General features: G+C 42.1%; 1 protein-coding gene across 1 annotated transcript in view; it reads right to left on the bottom strand.

Moving 5' to 3' along the window:
• The window catches only part of CFAP61 (cilia and flagella associated protein 61), a 612,448-nt gene that overhangs the window by 560,035 nt on the left and 30,731 nt on the right, over nucleotides 1–21,682 (bottom strand). The window contains 2 exon segments of the mRNA XM_082249457.1: nucleotides 6,588–6,714; nucleotides 13,444–13,511. Coding sequence (XP_082105583.1) covers nucleotides 6,588–6,714; nucleotides 13,444–13,511 — 195 coding nt within the window.

The raw sequence follows: 21,682 nt of genomic DNA, 5'->3' as shown, positions 1-21,682 counted from the left end.
CTGCGTACTCATATAATAAGTGACGGTGCTCTCTGTACACGGATAGGTGCTCCCCTCTCGGTCCCCTACTCACCAGAAGCCAAATAATACACCGCTTTCAGAATTTTCTTTAGATGAGAAGAGCCTTATTGGACCATCAACTGAACAGCTTTACTGTAGATCACAACATCCAGGTATTGCTCAAAAAAGAAAGAGATGCTGGCATCGTGAAGTATGTAACAACTTTATTTGATGCACACAATACAAGATACACTTACAGTGTAGCAAATACAGTGTATGTAGCCTATACACTCATCCCACGGGTTGCCATGCAATGGGCTGTGTTCTTTCCCCGTGTCCCCGTATACCGGAAGATGGATGCGGTCGGGCGTAGTACGTACTCCGACGGACGGCTTGACGCGTTTCGCTCCGCACACAGAGCGTTATCAAAAGGCTTACGTTCAAGTTTATGTTATATGTATTAATGTATATTGATTGATATTTATGGTATAGGAACCATGTGATTTTAGTTAAGCACTAGCACTTTACACACATAATTTATACACAATATTTATTGAGATTTATTTATTAGTGTGCTCTGTGAAGCAGTGCAGGTATTTTTTCACTATACACTTTCTAAGGCACGTCACCTTTCATACCAGCAGCAGCTTACTATACTGAGATATCAGAGCAATCGTAATCCTTAGCACTAGCCTATAATCTTTAGATTTTTTCCTAATTTCCAGCCTGTTCCTGTTAAAAACTACAGTCACTGGAACAGGAAATGAGAGTTAATCTTCTAATTCCCCCCCCCCCCCACAAAAAAAAAAAACTGTTGACTTGACATACACTTTATAGGTAGTCCTTTATTTTTTCTTGTTTTTTTTTTTTCTTGTTTTTTTTCTTGTTTTAGTTGTTTTGGGTTTAATACTGCTTTAATGAGAAAATATACCATAATTTGGGCACTAGATGGAACTGAGGATTATAGGAGTTAAGGTAAGACTAAAGGCAAAACTTTTGTTGCAATTTACCAATCATTAGATCTGGTGGCTGCATTTTTTTTTATTCGGCTTTTTGATGTGGTCAGTAAAAGTCTGGTATTGTCAACTTCCTTTTGGGGGGGAACTAAAGTTGAAAATAAAATACTGCAACCAGGCAGGTTCTTTACTGCAGAAGAGACATGCAATGTCTTTTCTGCAATAAAATGCACTTACCTGCCTGTTAAATGCACTTACCTGCCTTGTAGAAAGTACACTGAGGTGCGCATGCACAGCTCAGATTACATTCCGACACACTGCCTGTGTGCCAGGATGACTGCATTCCTGCGCATGCGCGGGAGTGACTTCATCTTGTGTGAGCCAACCAAGACAGCTGAAGAAAAAGATGTCGGCACCAGCGAGTGACCTCATGGGCATTGAACTGCTGGAACTAAGGTGTGTATTTTTGCCATTAATTCTGCTTTAAGTCCTGGTTCACACTGGTGTGATGTGGGAAACCCTGCGATTCATTGCCGGTTCCTGCATCTCACCTGAATCACACACTGGCTCACACTGACATCGGGAAACTACTGAGGGTGTCAATGTAAAGTTAATGACACCCCCAGATCAGTTCGCAGATCACAGTGTGAACTGTGAAATGGTGCAGGAATCGGATCATAGAGGTGTGAACACCCATGTGATCCAATTTCAGTGCAGACCAAAAAAAGGGTCCCGCACCATTTTGGTGCGAAAGCGATGTGATTTCAGCCATACACTTTGTATGGCTGAATTCGCATCGCACAGACATTGCATGTGATTTGAAAAGCAATGTGGTGCGAATCACATGCAATGTCTGTTATTACACAAGTGTGAACCCAGCCTAAAGTGCAATTAAATCTGTCAATTTAACAGTTTCAAAAAACAGTTACATTGCCAGCAAGTGTTGGGAATGTAACTGTCACATTGGATGTGCTCTCAGTCAAACTGTCAAACCATCAGATGGCTAGTGTCATAACTGATCACATGTGCCACATCATGGCAGTTGAAGATCAAACAGAAGCCAAAATGGCAGCTTCCTTGGTTGAAAATGATAGGATAGTTTAGTTCTTCGTTCACACCATTTGTGCATAAAATTGATGAGAAAACGCAGATTTTACTTGCAGAGACATCAGTTTTCATGTGCGACTTTTTTTTGCCCTGTTCACACCACAATGTTAAAGCAGAGTTTCCGCCCCCCCTTAAAAAATTAAAAGTCAGCAGCTACAAATACTGAAGCTGCTGACTTTTAAATAGTAGAACTTACCTATCCAAGCAGCCTAAAAAGTCAGCACCCGAAGCCGATTTACGTATCGGCTGTCGGGTGCCGCCGCCATCCAAGGTAAGGGAACCCGGCAGCGCGCTTTGCAATTTGCCCGGTGGCGGAGGAAAAGGGAGGGGGGCTGGACTTCCGAGGGACACTTCCCAGGAAGTGGGGAAGGATACCTGTCAAAAACAGGTACCGAGTCCCCCCTGAAAGGTGCCAAATGGGGCACCGGAGGGGGGGAGGAAGCAGATCAGTGGAGTTCCACTTTTGAGTGGAACTCCGCTTTAATGTCATGTCAGTTTTTTTATCCATGCAGAAAACAGCGTACACCTTGTAGATTCCTGTGCAGAAAAAAATTGCACATGATACCAGTGTTGTGATGTGAACAGGGCACACAGAGAACAAGTGTATTCTTTGAGTCCGTGCAGAATGCGTACAGAAAAACTGACCTCTCTGCACATGGTGTGAATGAGGCCTTCAAGTGGTTGTAAACCCTTACATATATCCAGTCAAGTGACTGGCCACAGGTGATACCCAGAGATGAAATAAATCATCCTACATAAGTTGTATCTGTCTATCTGCAGTCTTCTCTTCTTTACATCTGATCAAAGAGAAGCATTTATAATGCCTGTTTGAGCTGTCAGAAAACAGGGGTCAGGGAGTTAAAATTACACTCTGCAGAGCTCAGTAAGGAGAGCTCGGAGAGCTGATTGGAGGGAAGAGACACACCCCCCCCTTTCACACAGCACACAGGAATGGAGCTGAGGCTGTCAGTCTGCTGGACCTCTCTCCCCTGTCACCTTTTTTCTCTTGGTGTCAGAAAAACTTATCAGAAGTAATTCATGCTTATAGCAGAGGGACGAAGCAGCAGACAGAAACAACACTTAGTGCTCTTAACTGAGAAAAGTACACACTAGAGGGATATGCTTTGTTCATATTTCATGTCTGAGGTGTCAGCTACTTGGTCTGTTAAGACCAAGCTGTTCAGCAAAAGGGTCAGTTACAGAGTATTGAGACAAACCGTTTTATACAGATGGGGTGCTTACAAAAATCAGCTTTTATTTGTATAGCTAAAATCTTTATCCCAAAAGGGAAAAAAAAATGTTGGTGTAACTGCTTAAAAGTGTTACCTGCAGTAAGGCTTTCATTTGTTAGTCACTTATATGTATAAGGTCCATCTAAACCTACTAGTCCATTTAACGCTACTGTCTCTACATACAGTATATTGCTGTCCGAGGGTAGCTCTGCTGTTCCTCCATAGAGTGGAGCCACCCTAAGGCTGGCCATACATTATATCATTTTCCTTTAGATTTACCAAAACTATATAATATGAGGTCAAATCTAAACATTTTCAATTTGTATGCAATGAGGCAGGCTCTTGCACTACATAGTTGAAGGTAAATCTAAAGGAAATTGAATACAAAAATTGTATAATGTATGGCCAGCCTAAGACCGGAAATGCGTTACTGGCCAGATAACCAGACGAAAATAAATGAAAAAAACATAAAAAAAAAAAAAAACAGAAAAGAAAACGAATGCATCCAGCACATCTAGGGATTGGTAAGCTCCAATATATTACAGTTCTGTTTTTGGGGTTAGTTGTGCTTAAGTGTGCTATGTTTCCAAGTAGTGTAATAAAATCAGAGAAGAATGTAAACATTATTGTGTTCTGTTAAAATTAAGTGTTCTACTACAAGCTACAATTTTTATGAAAATTTCTGAAACTTTCTAGTAACATGTGAGATTGAATATTAACAGCTTGTCATTATTTGTATAAATGATTTTATGAGCTACAGTGACCTCTAGTGTTGAGATTTATTTTTTCATATTGGAATGACTAATCTCGGGTCCTGGTGATCATAGAAAGGCTTTAACCTCCCTGGCGGTATGATTATGTCAGGAATTACATACCAAAAGCGGTACAATTCTTTTCATGGAAATTTGGCGTTATGTATTATAGGCCTACAATTCTTAGTAATTACTGACTTAAACCTGACCAAAACAAGACTCTAGTAGACATCCCAGATGTGATCAATTTGAAACACAAACACGTGAATTATAATCGAATCAATAATATTATTTTATTATTTAATATATATAATAAAATTATATTATTGATTAGATTATAATTCATGCATTATATATTATATATAGATATATGTGTGTGTGCATATATATATATATATATATATATATATATATATATATATATATATATATATATACACATACATATATATATATATATATATATATGCATATATATACATAAATATATATATATATATATGCATGCATATATATATATATATATATATATATATATATATATATACACATATATATATGCATATATATATATATATGCATATATATATATATGCATATATATATATATATGCATATATATATATATATATACATATATATATATATATATATATATATATATATATATATATATATATATATATATAATATATAATATAAAATGTGTTTTGTGTTTTGTGCAACGTTTTTTTTTTGAATTTCCCTCCCTAGTTCCGCTCCCATGCAGCATTGCTGCTGCAGGGAACGGAACTAGGAAGTGATCAGAGCGACGGAGACGGACGGAGGAGCGGTGGGACTCTCGGCTGGCGATCTCAGCAATGAGAGATCATCGCTGGATCGCCAGGATAAGGTAAGAGAACACCGCTGCGCTCTCTGCAATCCACCCCGAGCGTGACTCGGGGTTACCGCTCCTGATATGAAAAACCAACCCCGAGTCACGCTCGGGATTACCGCTAAGGAGGTTAAGAAGAAGAACATGTAATCTAAAGGGAACAAAACTGAAACCCACATGTAAGGTTAACAGTAGGGGCTAATCCACACCATGTGTGCTACTGTGCAATGCAAAGGTGTCCTGCAATGCATCGCTTGCTATGTTTTCTTCTTTTTATTTTACCTCTATGTAATTTTCTGCATTGCATTGCATTTAGATGTGTAGTAGTAGCACGCTGGCATGCACTGCAATAAAACAATGGGGTAGATTTACTAAAATTGGAATACTCAGAATCAGGTGCAGCTGTACATTGTAGGCAATCAGCTTCTAACTTCAGTTTGTTGGATTAAGCTTTGACAATAAAACCTGGAAGCTGATTGGTTTCTATGCAGACCTGCACCAGATTTTGCACCATGCAGTTTTAGTAAATAACCCCCAGTGTCTGCATCATTGTATCTCTACACACACAAACCCAGCATGTTGGTGTGAATGGATCCTATACAACCAGACTTTTTGCCCTAGCATTGTGTTGAGACTGTGTTTGGCAATGCTGCCTACTGCAGCCCGATGGGGCTGGTGTCAACAGGTATGCAATGCATAGCTCCCAAATGTCCCTGATTTTGAGGGACTGTTCCTGATCTGGAACAATGTTCTGTCCCTCTTTTCTCCTCATTTGTCCCTCATTTTGGTCTGGTCTATATAGTTGTATATAAAATGCACTTTTTAGCTTTCAAAGGCTTCTTTCATACGGAGCGGACCGTATTGCGATCCGCTCCGGCACTTTTTTCTTTTTTTTTTCACGGACACGGATGACACTTGTGTCATCCGCTCCGTATGTCCACATATCATCCCATCCATTTGCAGATGATATACGGACATAATGTATGTCTATGGGGATTGCGGATGTCAGCGGATGACACCGCTGACATCCGATTTTGCATCCTTTCCGTTTTTTAAACGGAAGAAAAATAGGGTTCAATTCCGTTCCAAAAAACGGAACAAAACTTAATGGATGCAAATCGGATGTCAGCGGATGACATCCGCAATCCCATTGACATGCATTATGTCCGTATATCACCCGCAAACGGATGGGGTGATATATGGACATACAAAGCGCCCGTGTGAAAGGGGCCAAAAAGTGTTTCCCAGTGCTAAACCTTTCATCCATTTTCTTAATTGCCGCATTTGTAAATGTCAAAAGCAAATATAGAGGTATTGTAGTAGTAAAAATAAAAACTTGTGGGTTTAACTAATCTTTTTTTTTTTTTATAAATCTCCTTTAAGGGGGTGTGGCGGGGGTGTTTCCTATGCCTACAAACTTTTGCTAATAGGTGTCCCTCATTCTCTTCTCAAAAAGTTGGAAGGTATGGGTATGTGCTATCAAGGATTATGGTTTAATCTTTCATAAGTACAGATACAGGAAATACAGGACAAATTACAGGAAAAATTATGGAAAAATTAAAGGAAAAATTATGTTTCTCACAAACAAAGATATTCAAACCCAATGCATGGTTGGAGTTTTGCCCACTAACCCTCTGTTTCCCTGTTCCCCGGGCATGATGGTTACCTGGCTTTCCTGATGAAAAGCTGAGGACAGTGTTTGTGTCTGTGACATATGTACACTGTATATTCTTCAGTAAGTCTCGTCTCAGCAATTTTCTTCATAGGCTCAAATGTAGCTGCTAATTCATGAGCTAGATTTAAAAAAAAAAAAATATATAGAAGAAAATTAATATTCCATTTACTGTAAAATGTAATTTTTTCGTATATGAATGGTTAGGTACAATAAAAGCAGTTGCATCATGTGCATGGTATATGTGGTGATCATAAGGTGAAGTGCAGCATTTTCATATTGGGCAAGGAGCTCTAGTGAATAAGCAAACTTTGCATGCAATGCTAATTATTAAAAAAAAAAAAAAATAAATCAGAGAAACATAAATGGAGTTTCTAGTCACAGTTCACCCTCACAGGTTTCGTCCAATGATCTGTGGCAGAAAAGGAAAATAAGAATTCTGCTTGGCCACAGACCAAAACAAAACTTGGCAATGGTTTTAACCAATCCATGCTCTATCCCAATTTAAAAAAAAAAAATGACTTTAGATATATACTGATTTATATATATATATATTGTGAGGGATTAGCTCGGTAGCGGGTCTGGATAACCCCTTTTGGGGGGGGTTCGTCACACAGGGAGATAGCCGAGGAGTGGTTGAAAACAACAGTTTATGGTTTATTCGTCCAATTTCTTCAAAACAGTGCATGCAGCAAAAACATCAAAATAAAACAAAACACAAAATAAATCCTGGCCACTGTGGGCGTCTACCTTCTCACACACCGGAACCTATCTAAGGAGTCTTCCCAACCTACTCTTTGGGCAGACCCTGCTGGTTCTACAGCAGACACTCAAATGTCCATTTGTGTTTTCTTTACACAGAAAAAAATTCAACACCTCACCTTTAGAAGTCTCTCATCTGACTGCTCTCCCCAGCTTACACAGCCTCAGGAGACAGCAATCAATAGACTCCCTTTGGACAAGTTATAGAGATCCTAATTGCCTCATTCTGAACAGCTGAAAGTGTTCTCAACTTCCGTACACCTTCCTGCCTACCTCTGCAGCCGACACCTGATAGCAATTAGTGAATTGTCTAAACCAAGCAGAAATATATCTCCCGTCAGTGACAACACCCATAGATTTTCCTGACTTCCTGTCACATACCCCCCCCTCTTGTTTCAACCCTAGGGTTGGGACACAGGTTGACAGGCACGCATGTGCACGGGACAAACCATCTGCATTCCCCATTTGAACACCGGGGCGATGCGTTACCACAAAACTAAACTCCTGAAGGGCCAGAAACCACCTATTTATTCTCCTATTGGTCTCCTTGTTCTGTGCCATCCACTTCAATGGGGCGTGATCCGTCACCAGTTCAAACTGTCTACCCAGGAGGTAGTATCGGAGAGAATCCAAGGCCCATTTCACCGCCAAACACTCTTTCTCAATGGTGGCATAATTCTCTTCATGGGCCTTCAACTTTCGGCTGAGGTACATAACAGGGTGTTCTTCCCCATTGATAATCTGGGACAGTACAGCTCCTAAACCCACATTTGATGCATCTGTCTGGACCACAAAGTCTCGTGAAAAATCAGGCGACTTTAAAACTGGCTGGCTACATAAGGCCTGTTTTAAAGCCTGAAAAGCTGTTTCTGCCTCGGGAGTCCATTTGATCATGACAGACTCCTTCCCTTTGGTCAGATTGGTCAGGGAAGCAGCCTGTGAGGCAAAATGGGGAATAAAACGGCGATAATAACCTGCAATCCCCAAAAATGCACGAACCTGTTTCTTGCTGGTGGGACGTGGCCAATCCTTAATAGCTTCAACTTTGTTTATTTGGGGCTTGATTAGACCTCTACCAATGGTATACCCCAGATACTTCGCCTCTTCTAGCCCAATGGTACATTTTTTTGGATTGGCTGTAAACCCAGCTTTCCAGATGGAATCCAACACAGCCTGAACTTTTGGTAAGTGTGAGTCCCAATCCTCACTGTGAATGACCACGTCATCGAGGTATGCAGCAGCATAGGCTAGATGAGGCCGAAGGGTCTTATCCATGGTGCGTTGGAATGTGGCAGGAGCATTCTGTAACCCAAAAGGCATCCTCCGATATTGGAAAGATCCGTCTGGAGTTACAAATGCTGTTTTTTCCCTGGCCGACCCCGAGAGAGGAATTTGCCAATAACCCTTGGTAAGGTCTAACGTGGTCATGTACCGGGCAGTGCCTAGGCGATCAATTAGTTCATCTATGCGGGGCATAGGATAGGTGTCAAACTTAGTGATTTTATTCAGGCGGCGAAAATCATTACAAAACCGCCAACTTCCATCTGGTTTGGGCACTAAGACAATGGGACTGGACCAATCACTATTTGACTCTTCTATCACCCCCAACTCAAGCATTTTTTTTACTTCCTGGCGAATGGCATCTCGCCGGGCTTCTGGAATTCTATAAGGCTTTAACTTGACCTTATCCCCTGGGGTGGTGATAATGTCATGTTTAACTCCCGAGACCCAACCTGGCAGGTCTGAAAACTTCTCCCTATTACGGAGCACAAATTCTTTAACCTCCTGTTTCTGAAGTTTGGACAGAGTCTCTGCTATCCCAACTTCAGGGACAGCCAGGTGAACTGGAGCAGAAACTCGGGTAGTCTCAGCGACCAAGGACTCTCTATCCTTCCATGGTTTTAACAAGTTCACGTGATAGAGCTGCTCAGGTTTTCGTCTTCCTGGTTGGCTAATTTTATAATTCACCATCCCTATTTTCTCCAATACTTCATAGGGCCCCTGCCATTTGGCTAGGAATTTACTTTCGACCGTGGGGACCAACACCAACACCCTATCACCAGGTGCAAAAGAACGGACCTGGGCCCCACGATTGTAAATCCTTTGTTGAGCCAACTGGGCTTGGGCTAAATGTGCCTTCACAATCGGCATCACTTGGGCAATTCTATCTTGCATTTGAGCAACATGCTCAATCACACTTCGATGAGGGGAACTCTCACTCTCCCATGTTTCCCTGGCAATGTCAAGTAGGCCCCGGGGGTGCCTCCCATACAGCAACTCAAACGGAGAGAACCCTGTGGATGATTGGGGAACCTCTCTTATGGCAAACATCAGATAAGGGAGCAGATAATCCCAATTCTTTCCGTCTTTATCCACCACCTTCCTCAACATTTGTTTTAACGTTTTATTAAACCTCTCCACTAACCCATCTGTTTGAGGGTGATATACTGAGGTACGTAACTGGGTCACTTTCAGGAGTTTACAAAGTTCTCTTGTCACCCTGGACATAAACGGGGTGCCCTGGTCAGTTAGGATTTCCTTAGGTAGACCCACCCGGGTGACAACTTGAAATAACTCCTTGGCTATGGTTTTAGCAGAGGTATTTCGGAGAGGAATCGCTTCTGGGTAACGGGTGGCATAATCCATTATCACCAAGATGTGCTGGTGCCCTCTTGTGGACTTCAGTAAGGGCCCAACCAAATCCATGGCGATCCTCTCAAAAGGAACCTCGATAATGGGCAGGGGTACCAAAGGACTACGGAAATGGGGCATGGGTGCATTAATCTGACACACTGGACAGGAAGAGCAGTACAATTCCACTTCCTTAGTGATCCCAGGCCAATAAAACCTCTGGGTGATTCTCTCCCGGGTTTTTTCTGCTCCCAAATGTCCCCCAAGAATGTGCCCATGGGCCAGTTCCAAAACCATCTTGCGGTACGGTTTAGGCACTACCAGTTGCTCAACAGTGTCCTCTATCCTCTGTGACACTCGATATAAGAGGTCCCTCTCAATAATGAAGTAAGGGAGGGCAATCCTCTCGTCAGGGTTAACTAGCTCCCCATCTATCTTCACTACATTCTCCCGGGCTCTTAGCAATGTGGGGTCCCTCAATTGCTCAGTGATAAAATTTTCTCGGTGCACTTTAAGGTCATCCAACCCTAACGGCCGCTGTTCCTCTTCTGAGGTAGCAGGCTCCTCCCTAGGGACTGGTGTTTCCCCGGCTAAGACTGAGCACGGAAACTCAGGATAATCCTCACAGTTAGAGGATTCTGGAGTAGATGGTTCAGGCTCAGAAGAACCACCTACTGGGGAATCTGGGCAATCCCAGAGTTCCCAGAATTTTGGGAAATCCCTTCCCACAATGGCGTCATGTGGCAGTTTGGGAACTAAACCCACTTGGTGACACAAGTTACCGAGGGGGGTTTCAAAGGAAACTGTAGTCACCGGATATTCTCGAGTGTCCCCATGTACACAAACTACCGCCATTTTCCTAGGATGTACGTTTTTTTTCACCACTAGATCACTTCTCACTAAGGTAACCAGGCTACCTGAATCCAACAATACCACAACATCTTTACCATCTAAACACATTCTATATAAAGGTTTCTCATTCCCCTTTACTGCAGTGTATGTGGTTGCAAAAAAGGACTGTCGTCTCTCTGTCAGAAAGTCACAATGCATGGGTTCATCATCCACTGGGCAAACCGCTGGGCAAACTGCTGCTACATGTCCCTCTTCCCGGCAACGGTAACAAATCAACCTTCCAGTCCTCTCCTGTGGGATGGGTCTTCCAGGTCGCTCTCGCCAAACATTAGTAGTAGTCCTACTAACACCTCGAGTTGCTCTTTGGATCCTCTCTCCACCCCCATCCCCTGACGCAGTCTTACTTATAGGTGGGGAGGGTCTGGTCTTGGGGTGAAAAGTCTGTGCATCTCTGGAAAAAGAGGTCAAATTCTCAGTTGTTAGGTACCTTTCGACCAGGTCTACTAATTTGTCTGCGGTTTCCGGACCACCATGGCTTACCCATTTCTGCAGGGTGTTAGGAAGAGACCTAAGAAATTTGTCCATGACTACTCGCTCCAAAATTTCTGGTCCGGACAGAATTTCTGGCTGCAGCCATTTCTTAGCCAAATGGATGAGGTCATACATCTGCGACCGGGGTGGTTTCTTCAGCTGATAACTCCAATTGTGGACCCGCTGAGCACGGACATCCAAGGTTACCCCAAAACGTGCCAATATTTCCACTTTTAATCGATCATAGTTTTTTTGCATCTGCAAGTTCCAAGTCAAAATATGCCTTTTGGGCTTCTCCAGCTAATAGGGGGGCCACTAGTCCAGCCCACTGTTCTTTAGGCCAACTCTCTTTCTCCGCTGTTCTTTCAAACGTGGTCAGAAACATCTCAGGGTCCTCATCTGTAGTCATCTTTGGCAATAAGTGGTTTACCCGAAAAGTCGGTATGTTACTGGCCTGACTCCCAACCTCGGTCTGCTGTCTCTGAAGCTGTTTCACAATGGCCTCCATTTGCTGCTGGTGTCTCTGTTCCACGCCTTCAATGGCCTCTCGGTGAGCTTGTTGTTGAGCTGCAAAGCTCCGCTGAAAATCCGCATTTGCCTGCTGTTGAGCTGCATTTGCCTGCTGTTGGGCTGCATTCGATATAATCAGTTGTTTCAGTATTTCCTCCATTGTTTTGGGTTTACTTTAACTGCCCGCGGCACTCCACCATATGTGAGGGATTAGCTCGGTAGCGGGTCTGGATAACCCCTTTTGGGGGGGGTTCGTCACACAGGGAGATAGCCGAGGAGTGGTTGAAAACAACAGTTTATGGTTTATTCGTCCAATTTCTTCAAAACAGTGCATGCAGCAAAAACATCAAAATAAAACAAAACACAAAATAAATCCTGGCCACTGTGGGCGTCTACCTTCTCACACACCGGAACCTATCTAAGGAGTCTTCCCAACCTACTCTTTGGGCAGACCCTGCTGGTTCTACAGCAGACACTCAAATGTCCATTTGTGTTTTCTTTACACAGAAAAAAATTCAACACCTCACCTTTAGAAGTCTCTCATCTGACTGCTCTCCCCAGCTTACACAGCCTCAGGAGACAGCAATCAATAGACTCCCTTTGGACAAGTTATAGAGATCCTAATTGCCTCATTCTGAACAGCTGAAAGTGTTCTCAACTTCCGTACACCTTCCTGCCTACCTCTGCAGCCGACACCTGATAGCAATTAGTGAATTGTCTAAACCAAGCAGAAATATATCTCCCGTCAGTGACAACACCCATAGATTTTCCTGACTTCCTGTCACAATATACTAAGGCTGCCATACGTGGCTCAAGTTTTGGCTTGAGTGAAAATTTAAGACATGGGTGTCCCTGTTGACACCATCCAGCTCAACAAAAAATTGCTCTTTTGAGTTTTTTCTAAGGAAGGAGGGGGAAAAAATTCAGCCAAACAGTGAAGGCATCCAATCAATTAAAGCCAATGATTGGGTATTCTGACAGCTCCAGGTACCAGCTATCAGAATACAAAAGCCAGTAGGGGATATTTGTCCATCCACACTATTTAGCATGGATAGAGGAACAGATCTCTTTTGTTAAGCCTGTACCTATTGAAGAAATGTGACAGGTGAGAATGTACACCAGCCTTTCTCAACCTTTTCAACACAGAGGAACCCTTGAAATAAATTTCTGCTCTCGGGGAACCTCTGCTAAAAGTGAAAAATCTGCAACTCATGACACGTTAGTGTGACAGTTAGTGGGAAGAATGCTCCTTACTCTTGTCACCATTGGGAAGAATTACCCCCTTACAGATATCCAAATTGAACAATGGTGTCATTGGAAACTTATCTGAGAGGCAGAAATTGCCCATTGCTCAAGGAACCCCTAGCAACCTGAGGAGGAACCCTAGAGTTCCACGGAACCCTGGATGAGAAACCCTGATGTACACAATAATAGGCAATTTAGGCTTTTTTCAGGAAGTGATGGCAAATATACTTTGTATTGTTCTACTAAGTCAGAAAATGTTTTTCTAGTGTTAATACTAAATTAGAAAAAGGGTGAAAAAAAAAAAAAAAGTGAAACTTACGTAGAGTAACATTGCTCGGTACGACTAGGCAAATAAAGTGCAAATCTGCAACTGTATTAAACGCAGATCTGTAAATGAAAAAGAAATATTATTATTGCACAAGTTTGTGGTATTTGTCTGCTACTCTCCATGATACAGAAGCCTACAAACAGTACCTTGAGAGCTCTCAACTGTCTATAATACGAGGGCTGAACCCAAAATAATGCATACACTTTAAGCAGAAGTGCAGACTTTGTGAGCCACATGGATATTACAAGGGGAACCAAGACAAAATATTAGAAAAATAGCCCTCTATAAAACATTTCTATTTAGATTTAAACATCTATTTATATTGTATATTAGTGTAAAATGATATAAACTAAACTATCTTAGTTTAGATCAAGCCTTTGGAACATGTACGACATACTGCAGTAGGAACATACAGGTACAAGATACTAGGGCTGTAAAAAAAAAAAAAGAAGATACATTTCACATTTATGCATTTAAATTATGCAACCAAAATTAGTATGTGCTGTAAATTGCCTCCAGTTTCTTTCTCCTGGAGACTGCTATTTTTTTTAAAGCCCAGAGCCCCTGAGCAGCAGTTAAACCAGAACTAAACACTCCTATCCTTTTCGGCCAAGGAAGTTGCTTCTGTTTGATCTGCAACTGCCATGATGCTGCACATGTGATCAGTTCTAACACCAGTCATTTGAGGTGTTGACGGTTTGGTTGAAGACACAAGCAAATATGACAGTTAGCAATCTCAGCATGCCGGGAATGTAACCTTTTTTAAAAAAGCGTTAAATCGAAGGGTTTAGTTCTGTGTAATCTTCAGCCTGTCTGTCAGCAGATCACCCTCTAAAATTCATAGTGCACAAAGGAGAGAGCAACTGAGCATATGCAGAGCAGGGTGAAACAATGTATTTTAAACAGTATAGACACTTATTTTTAATGTTTCAAATAGCTATACCTGCAAAGGGGCCAGACTGAAGTTATCTAGCAGGACTTCATTTTCTGAATAAAGTTACACTTTAACTAACATTGGTCACTCAAATTTTACATCTTGGTAAAAGTAACTCTTCCCCTATAGCAGGGGTGCCAAACTGCTGGAGGGCCGCAGTTTGTCACCTCTGCCATATAGCAATTCCTATTCTTTTTCATCCTAGGAAAATTATGGATTTCAAGCAGAAGCAATGTGCTGTCATTGAGTTCTTGATGAAATAGGGGTGCAGGCTGTCTGACTTCTACAGAAGGCTGCAGAATGTTTACAGAAATTACACCATTGACAGGAGCAATGTCTTGTCATTGGTGACTTTTGTCACTGATGTAATCTCCATAAACATAAACGGAAACACTGGACAGCCTGCACCCTTTCTTTTTCAAGAACTCAATGAGGGCACATTGCTTCTGCTTGTGTAGAACCCTCCTAGGTAGGTGCTAGAGAGAGAGTATAGTTTTGGATCTTTTCTGCTTACCAGAAAGATTGCCATGTAAATCTATATTGTTCTCTGCCTACCAGAGAGCAGGATCTGCTAGTGAGGTCTGCTCATGGTGCTCAGGTGCAGCTCAGTTTGTCCCTATTCACACTGGTCCAATAGGGAGGCATATTGGACAGTGGGAGGAAACCTGACAAATAAGTGCACAGGCATTTAGTACAGCCTTGGTGATTGGCAGAGGAAAGTGCCTTGGTGCATGCTGGGATACTTTATAAATGCCAGGAGCACATGTGCTCAGGGGCTTTCAGCTGGAGAGCGGGTCCCAGAGAGAGGGGGCGGCTGCCCCTCCTCTGTAGAAGTTGCCATGCGGCCTCAGGTGGTTGACCTGAGGACCTGAGAGTCAGAGAGGAGTTGAACCCAGATGTCCTGCAGAGCTGACTGGAAGGGAGACACTGGAAAGGATCTGATTCTGCATACAGTGAGTACAGATCTGTGTCATGGGGCCTGTCCAGAAAGGGCCATCCCTTCTGCTAGAAGAGTCAGTGGACGGGTGTCAGTCAGGGGGATGCTAGAGAGTGTCCTGAAGATAATGTAGTTGCATCAAGTCTGCTGCTGGAGAGAACAAGAAGACTTAACCCCTTCCATACAAGTGGCAGTATGGAGAATGCAGTGTGTCTGCTTCCACAAGTAACCTGGTGAGGCCAAGTGAGAGTTGTTCTTGTCAACTGTAAATAGTTCAAGTTGGAGTATCCCACTATTCCCTTCTCCCATCTAAGTTCCACAATAAATACCAAAAACCAAAACCCCTGGACTGTTTATTGAGTAACGAGCCATTGGGAGTAAGGATGGATGCGTGAACTGTCCCCTAGTGACTGTCTGTAGGTAATCAGAGGCCAAAGAAGTCATCACACAGCAAACCCTACTGGGATAGTGCTACATTTGGAATTCATTATTTACCTGCAATGAAAAAGAAGAGCTGCTATAGAGGAAGAGTTACTATAGAGAATGAGTTATGCTGAGATAGTTTAGTTTATATAATTTTATAATAATATATAATATAAATAGATGTTTACTATTAAGTCCTCATGCACACTAGAAAGCTAAAAACTGCTGTAAAAACGCCAGACAAAAAAACGCTAATGTTTTAGCCTTTTTTTTTTTTTGCCGGTGTTTAGCAGTGTTTAGCAGTGTTTAGGATAGTGTGTAAGCTACGTTATGTATCTCCAGCGTTAAGGAACAGGGCCACTGGTGTCCCTAAGAACCAGTGAATAGCTGGTTGTTATGGAGAGGGCAGGAAGCCAGCCACCGTGTCCCGCATCATTAACTGTCAGTGGCCTTCCCCGCTGGCAGCTGAATGTGAAAAAAAAAACACTGCCGGCAATACAAAAATGTGAAGAAAAAAAAACACGCCAAAATTTGAATAAAAACGGCGTGGGGTCCCCCCCCCAATTCATACCAGACCCTTAGGTCTGGTGACATCACTGGATGGCCCCCACTTGTGACATAATAAGTCAGCAGCATGCTGGGTCGGTGACATCACAAGGGGCAGGGCCACCTGGTGATGTTACCATCCGACTCCACCCCTTAGTTATTTAGGAAATGTCAGACCGCCGGGCAGGCAGGCGATGGAAGCCTTCAACGAGACCGGAGGTTTTTCTTTTTTTTTTTCTTTTCCGAGATCGGCGTAGCAGCAGGGGTCACGATTGATGATGGATCTACACCAGGAGACATTTTTTTAAAAATTTGTAATAAAGGAATTGTCAAAATTTTGTGTTGTGTCTTTACTCACTTTTTACACTTTTTTTGGTGAATGGGTACCCCATACGCACTCATATAGGGGGAGCAGGATCTGGGGGCCCCTTGTTAAAGGGGGCTTCCAGCTTCCAGATCCTGATAAGCCCCCCGCCTGCAGACCCCCACAGTCACCGGCCAGGGTTTTGGGGAAGAGACCCTTGTTCCCATCAATATGGGGACAACGTGCTTTTGCAGAGCCCCTGCCCTAAAGCACCCCAAGATGATGAAAGCATATGGCCTGGTATGGTTCAGGTGGGGTGCTCGCTCCCCCTCCCCCCTCCTCCCTTTCCTGGCCTGCCAGGCTGCATGCTCAGATAAGGGTCTGGTATGGAAAAAAAAACATTGTTGGCAATACAGTGGTGATCAAAAGTTTGGGCACCCCAGGTAAAAATTTGTATTAATGTGCATAAAGAAGCCAAGGAAAGATGGAAAAATCTCCAAAAGGCATCAAATTACAGATTAGACATTCTTATAATATGTCAACAAAAGTTAGATTTTATTTCCATCATTTACACTTTCAAAATAAAAGAAAACAAAAAGATGGCGTCTGCAAAAGTTTGGGCACCCTGCAGAGTTAATATCTTTTACTGCCCCCTTTGGCAAGTATCACAGCTTGTAAATGCTTTTTGTAGCCAGCCAAGAGTCTTTCAATTCTTGTTTGAGGTATCTTTGCCCATTCTTCCTTACAAAAGTCTTCTAGCTCTTTGAGATTTCTGGGCTGTCTGTCACGCACTGCTCTTTTAAGGTCTATCCATAGATTTTCAATTATGTTGAGGTCAGGAGATTGTGAAGGCCATGGCAAAACCTTCAGTTTACGCCTCTTGATGTAATTCCCCGTGGATTTCGAGGGGTGCTTTTTCACAGATGGCATCAAGTTACCATCCAAAATTTGCTGAAATTTTATTGAATCCATTTTTCCTTCTACTCGTGAGATGTTTCCTGTGCCACTGGCTGCAATACAACCCCAAAGCATGATTGATCCACCCCCATGCTTAACAGTTGGACAGAGGTTCTTTTCATTCAATTCTGTGCCCCTTCTTCTCCAAACGTACCTTTGCTCATTCCGGCCAAAAAGTTCAATTTCAACCTCATCGGTCCACAGAACTTGTTTCCAAAATGCATCAGGCTTGTCTATATGTTCATTTGCAAAGTTCAAACGCTGATTTTTGTGGTGAGGACGTAGAAGAGGTTTTCTTCTGATGACTCTTCCATGAAGACCATATTTGTACAAGTATCTCTTTATAGTGGAATAGTGTACCACAACTCCAGTGTCTGCCAGATCTTTCTGGAGGGATCGTGCAGTCAAACGTGGGTTTTGAATTGTTTTTCTCATAATCCTGCGAGCTGTTCTGTCTGATATTTTTCTTGGTCTTCCAGATCTTGCTTTAACTTCCACTGTTCCTGATGACTGCCATTTCTTAATTACATTCTGAAGAGAGGATATTGACATCTGAAAACGCTTTGCTATCTTCTTATAGCCTTCTCCAGCTTTGTGAGCGTCAACTATTTTCAGTTTCAGTTTTCTAGGCAACTGCTTAGAAGATCCCATGGTGCTGATTGTTGGGGCAAGGTCAGATGAGTCTGGGCATTTAAAACTTTTGAGATTGACATCACCTGGTCTTCCCAGACGATGATTGAGCACAATCCATGACACTGGCAGGTCTCAGCCTTGCAAAGGGGGCAGTGCATGCTATAAATTCTGCAGGGTGCCCAAACTTTTGCAGACTCCATTTTTTTGTTTTCTGTAGTTTTGAAAGTGTCAATGATGGAAATAAAATCTAACTTTTGTTGACCTATTATAAGAATGTCTAATCTGTAATTTGATGCCTTTTGGAGATTTTTCCATCTTTCCTTGGCTTATTTATGCACATTAATACAATTTTTTACCAGGGGTGCCCAAACTTTCGATCACCACTGTACATTAATGTGATTAAAAGGCCAAGGGTCTGATATGGATTATAAGGAGAACCCCTTACGGAAATAAAAAAAATGGCGTTGTGGTCCCCCTTAAAATCCATATCAGACCCAAGGGGCCTGATAAGAATTGAAGGGGGGACCCCCACAACATTTTTATCACATTTTTGTATTGCCAGTAATGTTTTGTTTTTTATACATTCAGCTGTTAGCGGGGACAGCTGATGACTTATCTAAGGACGCGGCGGCCAACATTTAGCAGATTTTAGGAGAGTTTGGTAGAGTTTAGGAGTTGTCAGCGTTTTTCTGCCAATACACTGCTGCTCCAGAATGCACTGGTCCTGGTTTTTCTTTACAACTTCTAAACCCCTATGCCACTAACAGATTCTAAAAGCCTATGTGTGCATGGACATATAGAATAAGATGGAGAGGCATTTTGAAGCTGTAAAAAACAACGCCTGATGCTGCTAAAAGCAGCAGTAAAAACGCCCAGTGAGGCCTAAATATTAAAAATGTTATAGATGGCTATTTTTCATATTTTGTCTTGGCTCCCCTTGTAATATATGTGTGCTCATATGTGCACAAAGGTTGTGTACTTTTTCTTAAAGTTAATTTAAACCCAAGGTCAAACATGTAATTTATTGCAGATTCTAGCCCTTGGTGTGGTGGGTGCAGTAGTTTTATTTTTCCAAGCTACTTTTTTTTTATTTTCACCATGTAATTCTGCAAATAACAAACTTCCTATTCCTGGGTGGCAACGTCACTACTTCACTGTATCCATGGAGGGAGCCAAGGTTGTTATCCTAGGCTGCTCTCCCAATATGGACTATAAACATGGCCGTATCGCTTCATCTTCATTATATGGGGGACAGGGAAAATAATATTTGACAGAGGATAGCTAGGAGTGAAGATATTCTATTGTGCAGCGAACAGGAAGTAACACTGCATTTAAGGCAATATTAACATTTATTATCAATATTAACATGTATTATCTGTATTTACAAGATCAAAACTGTAAGCTGCAATATATTACATTTTAGTACATGGTTTTAGTTATCCTTTAAAATGTTTTTATTTGCACAATGCTGTCATTGTACTATGTGCAAATCCACATCACATTTTCCCCCAAACTTGTGAGAAATAAAATAGGTTAGAGCACCTTTCTACCCACCATAATTGTGTTATGCTTACTCATGGTGCAGAAATAGGGACAGCATAGGCCACAATGGCGGCTACCAATATTGAGAACAGAAGACATAAGCTACTACTTTCAGCTCCCATGGTAAACTGATTGCCGGCTCAAACCTCTTATTCCACTGCTCACTTGCTCAGCAATACAAGCTCATCAGATAGTTATGTAAAATGATCCACTGAGGTGATAGGAGCATTAAGCCTAGTACACACGCAATGAATTTCCGCCGACCGGTCGTCCGTCTTTTGTCCAGAGTGGTGTTTTGTTGGTTGGAATGTGCCTAGACTGCACACAAATTTTCCCGCACGACAAAATTCTACTTTAGAAGTGATGTCATGTGTTGGTTTGCTTTCTTTGTGTTCTTTCTTCTCTTAGCATGCCCAGTCTTGCTCATATTTTTCCCTGTCGAAATCTGTACTGACTGCACGAAAATCGGACGTGTTTTGACGGAGGACAAAAATTTTATAGCCTGCACACCAGATTTTTTTCGGCCGAAAAGTCAGAGTCAGTTGTCGGAAGCATCATACTAACAAGCCAAAAATCAGCAGATCGGTCGTCGGACGAAAATTCCCGGCCGAATTTCGATTCGTGTGTACAGGCCTTTAAGGACATTTGCAATGTCATAGACTTCCATAGGGTTGAGGAGGGATTCCAGGCACTTATCAAGCTATCAAGGTAAAAATTAATAACACCACTGTTGCCACCAGGTTCCAGCCATGCAATATATCATAGAACAAATAGAATAGTACATAGGCCTATTGCCTATAATTTGGATTAGGTATTTGGATTCTGGGTTGGCAGCTATTCCACACCAAAGGATATGTGCTATCTCTTTTGCTTGTAACTGAGAAAGTTTAAGATTACAGATTAAAGTGCATGTTACCCTAAATATTTTTTTTATTCTATGTACGCGTTCACATGTATTTTTTAAATCATAGTATCATTTTCATGTAACTTTTCAATCGGAATTACCTGACTGATCTTGTCAATCATCTTTCTTTTTTGCTCTAAACTGACCTCACAAAGCACAGAAGCTGATCTGATCTTGCATAGTCAACTTTCATGCTTTGGCTGTCCATTCAGATTTACAGGACACTGTGAAGACACACATTATATCTGTATTGCAGGCATCAATAAATGGTGGATCACGGTCCAGATTCAGACCAAGTCACTGTCCCATCCAGACCACTACAGTCACACCATTTAGGAGCCAGTTCTTTCCCCCAGCCTCCACTGCTATCATTCGCAGAGAGAGTGAGAGGCAGGACAATAATGGACATGGAGTGGGAGGCATAGCATCACAGGATGGAGGGCAGGAGCGGGAGCTGCACAAATTAACTTTCTTAATTAACCAGCAGATGACTGATTGCTGGGATGCAGGGCGGTCCTGGCAACCAATCACTAGCTTGTTTTAGTAAAATGAAAAGTTAACACTTCCCATCCAGTGCTGTTGTACTTCCCACTCTCTGTCCATTAGGCCCCTTTGGCCCCTTTCACACATGCTGTCCGTTTGTCCGTTTTTCATCCATCCGTTGACGGATGAAAAATGGACATCATTGTATCCCTATGTAAAAACGGATGACAACGGATGATCATCAGTTAACATCCGTTTTCATCCGCTTCCGTCAATGTCCTTTTTTTTGAACGTATGAATGCTCTATTTTTCATCAGTCAAAAAAACGGATCGGACGAAAAACGGATGACAAAGGATGAAAAACGGATGACAACGGATGAAAAACAGATAACTGACGAAAAACTGATGAAAAACGGATAACAAATGACGAAAAACGGATGACAACTGATGAAAAACGGATGAAAAACGGATGGAAACTGATACATTTTGACGTGACTAATCTGATGAACTGAACGGACCGTATGTGTGAAAGGGGCCTAATTGTTCTACATCCTGCTCTGTGTACCT

The sequence above is a fragment of the Pelophylax lessonae genome (genome assembly GCF_965119305.1).
Source record: "Pelophylax lessonae genome assembly, chromosome: 3".
In the NCBI taxonomy this organism is placed as follows: Eukaryota; Metazoa; Chordata; class Amphibia; order Anura; family Ranidae; genus Pelophylax; species Pelophylax lessonae.
The sequence above is the reverse complement of the archived record's forward strand: the minus strand, read 5'-3'. Positions and strand labels throughout refer to the sequence as shown.